The sequence below is a fragment of the Malaya genurostris genome, chromosome 2, assembly GCF_030247185.1.
Source record: "Malaya genurostris strain Urasoe2022 chromosome 2, Malgen_1.1, whole genome shotgun sequence".
Classification (NCBI taxonomy): Eukaryota; Metazoa; Arthropoda; class Insecta; order Diptera; family Culicidae; genus Malaya; species Malaya genurostris.
The window spans coordinates 271,444,821-271,452,397 of record NC_080571.1 but is presented as its reverse complement, the minus strand read 5'-3'; the positions used below and the strand labels follow the sequence as shown (position 1 = coordinate 271,452,397).

The window sequence follows — 7,577 nt, the reverse complement described above, 5'->3', positions numbered from 1 at the left end:
AACGATTACATTTATTAGGGTTACAAGAAATTAATACAAAACTCATTTCAGATATCCACTGAGAAATACTAGAACCAATGGTTGAAATACTTGGACCTTATGAAACAAAGTGCTTAAGATTATACATGACTGCAAAGCCCAAAAAAGAAAATGTCCCGCTAAATAATTACAGTCATAGAATAGATGATGACGTACAATATGGTTAGTGCAATTTCATGATGATGATTCATCAGCAGCGATATATAACAAAAATGGTTGAAAAAAATTAAGACTAATATTTCTAACATATAAACTTTTTATTTTCCATCAATTCATTCAAATCGTAATGTGAAATGGAGCACTCTAAACCTAAGAAGTTGAAAAGTTTGCCTACATAGCGGACATAATAAATTACGTTTCCGTTGAAGTTCCTGTGCCACTCATTCCTATTTAATCCGTTCCGCCGCAGAAGAACGAAAAAACAAACTTTCTTGAACATCAGCTTATAATTAATTACGGCATCCTCCGGTGTTCCGCTCCGCTAAGGCTCGCGTTTCACTAGCTTAACGGGAATGACATCGTCAGGACGTAAAACCAAGTCCGTTTTAAATCTCATCCTGTGCGACTCTCCCGGTAGAATTTTGTACTTTGCCAGCAATTTGATAATCGTCACTTTCAGTTCCATCATCGCGTACCGCTGACCGACACAGTTCCGAGATCCAGCACTGAACGGAATGTAATCGTACGGGCCACGTTTGCTTTCGTTGTGCTTGGAAAATCGTTCCGGATCGAATTTTTCCGGATCGGGCCAGATTTTCGGATTTCGGTGTATATTGAAGATCTTAATCCCAACAGCCGTTCCGGCCGGAATCGTGGTTCCATCTGAGAAGTAGAAAGAAAAAAAGCTACAAAGAATGCACGCAAAGATTCTTTCAAAGAGACTTTACTTATTTCCATATCCTCCAGCAGTGTGCGACCAATGATCGGTACAGGAGGAACCAAACGCATCGATTCCTTCACCACCATGTCCAGATATTCTAGCTCTTGAATCTGTATGTTGGTTAGTTTAGTGTTTGATTTATCCAAGTCCGGAATTTGAATAATTTCTTCATAAAGCTTTTGTTGGACTTCCTGATACTGGGCCAAATGCCAAACAGTGAAAGAAATACCCGAAGTAGTGGTATCGTGTCCTTCGAACATGAACGTATCGACTTCTTCACGGATATCCTCTCGGCTGAGAGGTTTTCCATCGACCGTCACGTGTAACAGCAGATCCAGGAAAGTCACTTTACGTTTAGTGTAAACGTCTTCCTCTTGAACTTTGTCCTTCACTTTGGCAGTTAATTTCTCCTGTTTCAACATCTGGCGACGCGAGTCAATTACAGAATTGGTAAAATCATGTAATTTCTTGATCACTCGCTTCTGCTCTCTTGCATACGGGTACAGAAAGAATAGTGAAGGAAATGATCGCAGGACACTGAAAACTCGTCGTAAAATAAAGGTGCTCATCTGTTTTACCGCCGTGACGTACTCGTTGTTTGGATCGTCCTGGGCATGAATCTGAACTCCCATCGATGTCTCTAGAACAGAGTATAGGTAAATCAACGAATCAGTAATACAAAACTTTAAACTTACTACTCACCACAAATGCTGTCCAGAGCGTAAACAGTAACATACTCATAAATGTCAAATTCCCCCTTTCCGGCGAGAGGTTCAAGCTTCGACACCAAAATATCGGCTTCCTTGTTGAACACATCCAAGAAACTCTCCAACATATTGAAATGGAAGGTAGGTGTAATAATTTTTCGTCGCTGAAACCATTTCGCGCCAGAGGAAATCATCCTAGCCAAGGTTCGATGAAGTCATACGCAAACGATTTCTTGACGGACTTGGCAAGCAAAACTTTTTCTACATTTTTAGAACTGGACAATTCTAGCACCAAATCGTTAAACGCCGATATGACGATGAAGTCCTCTCCGTGGATGCTGTGAAGCCCCGTTACGATGTCGAATATATCTGTAGGATGGCCAATGTTAGCTATTAGGCATTTTGAAAGAAAACCCGAAAAGCCTCACCTGCAATACTTTTACCGAAGAACTTTGGCATAGTACCCAGAAAGTAATGCGATTCCGGACCACCGAAGTGCGACTGGATCTCCAACAGTTTCTGTCGTTTTTTGTGATGGTTGAACAGCACATAACCGATGGTAGCAATAATTAGACTTAAAACAAACAACATTCTCTGAAGATGAGCTCTGCTGAGCGCGCACGATTGTCTCTCCACGAATTATATTACGACCGCATCCCATTCGCGGCTGAACTTGAACTACACCCATGTAGCAACTGCCTAGAGTGCCTAGTCTTGCCACTTCATCTTTCGTTATCGAACTGTTATCTGAAGTAGTATAGCCACATACTACGACAACTCTTGTCTCGCTTCAACAAATAACGAAGCACCACTCGCTTACCAAGCAAAGCAAAGCAAAGCGAAGTCTCGGTGCTACATTCCGTTGTGGAATATGATCTTCTGATTCTGATGAACAGTCGTCACAGTCAATTCATGGCGCGTACGTAGAGCAATTATTCAAGGCCATTCAAGGCTAGTTCTATAATGCTTCTGGTACTAGGAGGTCGATTCTCACTCTTATTTTCACTTGCCATAATATCGACAAATTGGACGATTATCTTCTTCGTGGTTTTAAATTGAAGATAAATATTCGATGATTACTCACAGTATTACACACATACACACACTTATTGGTCGAAGATTGCAATACTCTTTCTTCATCTATTTTTTTATGATCACCTGAACGAGTTGTTGTTAGTAATAAAGATTAGAATAGAATAGAATCGTTATGATGAATACATATATACAATATTCGTTTGATTGGATGACACAGCAAAAATGATAAACAAACAATGTAATACATTTTGAACTCCATGCGAAGAACTGCTAGGTGTGCTATGATTAAACTTTAACGATATCCGAAATGTATGGAATTGTACCAAAAGTTGATGTATTGTAATGAATTCGAAGCCAGTACATTCGCCTTGAGCAATTCCAGGGATGAGTACACGAAAAAGTGACAAAATCAGAATCGACCTTCTCCGATTTGGATGAAACTTTGCACATGACTTCAGTATGGCAAACCATAAGTTTTGAACCGATGGAGAGATCAATCCGACTCACGACTGTATTTTAAAAAGAGCGTATGTATTTTTGCATTTCACAAAAATTGCCTTTTTCAAATCGTTGTAACTCGGAAACCGTTAATTGTACAAAAATGGCGTCCAAGAAGAAGTTGTAGGGAATCGATTGGGCACTCTAAAAAAATATACACTTAAATAAAACTTTGATTTTTTTCTCAATAATTACAAAAAAAATCCGAAAAAGTTAAATAAAAAAAATTCGGGGTTTAATTTTTTTTTTATCAATTTTATTTTAATGATGTTATTAAAACCTATTAAGTGCCTTTCAAAAAATGAAGAAATTACAGCTAAAAAAGTTTACGGGTGCATGCAAATGATCCAGTTCTTCTCGTTGTAATTCGGAAACCGTTAATCGTACAAAAATGACGTCCAGGAAGAAGTTGTAGGGAATCAATATAGCACTCTAAAAAAAATATACACTTAAAATTTTTTTTTTAAATTTTTTTCTCAATAATTTCAAAATGAACAAAAAAATTAAATTTAAAAAAATCAGGGTTTCGATTTATATTTTGATAAGTTTTATTTTAAAGCTCTTATTAAAACCTACAGATGGGTTGCTATCCCATCCGTGCCTTTTGAAAAATGAAGAAGTTACAGCTAAAACAATTTACAGATATATTGGAAAATTCAAGTTCTCGTTGAAAGATAATCATTTAAACAGCAGAATTTTATTCTACAGGTTAAAGGCAATAAATTTGTTCATTTATTTATTTATTTATTTTTCTCTAATTCATCCGACAATAAAAGGTCTTAATGAATATAATGTAGTCAAGTTATTAAATAGTGGAACGTAACACTTTCTGCGCAAATTTATGTGTAGGTTCGCCGAAATCGAAGAGATGTTCAACAGTCCCAAATGTTCTGATGCATGCTGTTATCGGTTCATAGAATCCAAACGTCGTTCGGTGGAATCTCGGTTGAAGTAAACTAGTAGAACGTAGCGACCGTTGTGATGCACGGAAATCAAGACTCGATAAAAGCTTCGAAGAGTCAATTACGCCGTTTACTATTTTCGCAACAATAATTGCTTGTTGAATTTTTCTGCGCCGTTCCAGTGTGTCCAAACCAATCAGACGGCAGCGATCGGGATACGGATTCAATTCGTAAACTCCAAGCTAGTTGATACGGACTCCAAACTATGCTAGCATTTTAAAGTATAGGCCGAACTAGCGAGCAGTATAATGCCTTCAAACAATGTGGATCCTTAAAATCACGTCCAATCTTAGCAATAAATCCTAATTGTCGAGTCGCTTTTGTAATTAATGTGGAACGATGTAAATTAAAAGTTAGTTTGGAATCCAACATAACACCAAGGTCATTAACACGATCAACTCGTTGAAGCGTTTGTCCGTCAATTTTATAGTCAAAAAGTAATGGAAATCGGTAGAATGTTATGACCTGACATTTTGCTATGCTGACGATAAGCCAGTTCCTTCGACACCAGGTAACGAATTCATCCAGAAGCTTTTTAAGACGCACGCAGTCGTCAATAGAGCGTACCTCAAGGTAAAGTTTCAAATCGTCGGCGTAAACTAATTTGCAGTCACTATCGAGCAGCAAAATGGCGTCATTAAAAAACAGCGAGAACAGAAGTGGACCCAAGTTGCTGCCTTGAGGTACACCTGATATGTTCGAGAACGAGGATGACATACAGGAATCAAGCTTGACTCGGGAGACTCTACCACTGAAGTAAGAGCAAAGCCAGTCAATGAACTTTTGTGTTGCGCCCAGACGCGATAACTTGCACAAAAGAATACGGTGATCAATTCGGTCGAACGCCGCTTTTGGATCAGTATATACGGCATCAATTTGTACTTTTTCCTCTAAACGCGAAATACAGGTCGAGGTAAAATCCAGAAGATTAGTACTGACCGAACGCCCGGGTATAAAGCCGTGTTGATCAACTGAGATGTAATGTTTTGTGCGAGAGAACAACTCATTGCTCACTATTATTTCGAAGAGTTTTGAAGCAGCAGACAAATTCGTTATACCACGGTAGTTCCTTACATTGTTACGATCGCCGGTTTTGTACACGGGAAACATATAAGACTGCTTCCAAATTATCGGGAAGATTCCTTCCTCAAATGATCTGTTGAATATCAAGCAGAGAGGAACGGCTAAAACAGTTGCACAATTGCTGTAGACTGCTGCTGGTATACCATCAGGCCCGATCGAGAATGAACGTTTCAATTTCTTTGCCGCTGCAACAACCATTTCAGGAGTAATATCGGAAGTGTCGATGTGCACTAAGTTCTCAGGAACATCCAACGCTGCAACCTTAACTTCAATATCAGAGACAGTATTTCCAGCAAATACCGAAGCAAAGAACTTTGCAAACAAGTCGCAAGACACCAATGTTGATTTGGATACAACACCATCGTAACAAACAGATGAAGGAACTGATGAAGATTTACGTTTAGAATTCACATAATTCCATAAATTTTTGGGATTCCGGCGAGGTCAGTTAGAACCCGCATAACGTAGGCTTTGTATAACCCCGCATTCAAACTACGATAGTTTTCACTAGAACTTTGGAACATTCGTAGTGTATCAGAGCTATGCAAGCGACGATGTTTACGCTGCCAAACATTGCGAACCCGTTTTAATTCACGCAACCTTACTGTGGACCAAGGAGGATTGATGGGCCGTTTGACGAATGGTAAATTTGAGCTGAACAATTGGAGTAACGCATCGCAGAAAACCATTACCATTTCATTAACATTATCGATCCCTTGTAAATATGTCCAATCAACATTCCGCAAATGTTCTAGTAAAGCAGTAAAATTAGTTTTACGATAATTTAACATCCTCGACTCATGGATAGGCTCCGATTGCCGTGAATTGTTCACACAGTCAACAGGCACCGAAACAACTAGAGGCGGATGATACGGGTCGACGGGTAACAGAGGAGCAACACTACGCTCTGAAGAGCAAAAAATTAGATCGAGTACTCGCCCGAGATGGTTTCTTTGTTGATTCGCTTGACAAAGATTCAAATAATCCATTCCATCGATCAGCGCCGTACTTGCAGCGGGTAGCAAAGAGTAACAAATGAAATGTTCTTCCTCATGCCGTTGATTCCATACAATCCGGGGCTGGTTAAATTCACCGCACACTAAAATAATATCATTAGCCTTTACTGCACAGCTCAGAAACAGTTGAAACGTGTGTATCTATCAAATCAACGTTTTTGCTTTTATCAGGACCGCATAGAAGCAATTTTATTCCACGTACGGTAGCGCTAGCACACGCTTGTTCAATAGAGTGTCCATTCCGCGTTTCGATGATAGAGCTGGCATATTTCTGTGAGATGGCAATTAATACGCCACCAAATGTTTATTTCTCACTATTTGCTGAGCTGCGATCGCAGCGGAAGACGTTGAAGGAGTTCCCAAACAGCTGCTACGGGTGTCGAGTCCAGTCTCAGTTAAAATGATTATGTCAAAATTACAATCAGCTGTTGTCAAGAAAATTTCGTCGATTTTAGTCCTCAAGCCACGAACATTTTGGTAGTACACCCATATTTGTGCCTCGTCTCGTTCCTCATGCTGCAACGCTGGGTCATTTAGTGTAGTAAAAGAAAAATCAGTTGAAAAATACTCGCCTCTGATATCCTTTCTTCTAAAAGTAGCTGCTCTTGGGATATTTTGATATTTAATTATAACACCATTTTTTATACTTCCATGAATTGTTTATTTGCTTGCTATATCTACAATTATTACATGTACATGAATAATTCTTAATTATATTTAAGGTTTTATGTTTTTGACAATTGTATGAGTCCTACGGGCATCGTCATTCGAATACAGTCATGTGACGATTGTAGTTTCTGAAATCGGAACGAAAGAATGGTATTTTATAATGCCTGGAATCATTTTGGTATCCTTATAAACACTACTCTACTCGGTCACACCCCGTTCATATTCTTATTGTGACACGTAACAAAAAGACATGGTCGTGAATGCATCTCGACGTCTCTGCTCTGCCCATTCATATAATTGTTTTGCAGTTGTGATTGGGTGTTCATGTAGTTTAGCCAAGCTTTCACGTCGTGCCATACGCTTTAAATTACCCTCGAGTGCATCACATGTTCCTTTTCCATCAGAAGTTATAAAAAAATGCCACTCAGCATAAATGTTATACATTGATTCAAATTTACAGAGACTTGCAAATTTTGTTCTGTTTTTGTACTGCGAGGCAGCTCCGTCAGACATTATTATTGCTTCTTGTCGTGAATACGACTTACTTTACTATGGGGCGCCTTTTCAAAATTTACCCTCTGAGAGAGTGATAAGTTTTGGATCGTGAATATCTCTTGTTGTATCTAACGAATCAACATAATTTTTGCTACATGCCATCGGAAATATGATCACAATTTTATGATAAAAT

General features: G+C 38.8%; 1 protein-coding gene across 1 annotated transcript; it reads right to left on the bottom strand.

Moving 5' to 3' along the window:
- Positions 1-272: 272 nt before the first annotated feature.
- Positions 273-2,343, bottom strand: LOC131430036 (cytochrome P450 4d1-like). The gene is given in 5 exon segments (XM_058594648.1): positions 273-861; positions 927-1,559; positions 1,622-1,819; positions 1,822-1,995; positions 2,055-2,343. Coding segments are annotated over 5 exon segments (1,509 nt in total). The 5' UTR covers positions 2,218-2,343; the 3' UTR covers positions 273-520.
- Positions 2,344-7,577: the final 5,234 nt, after the last annotated feature.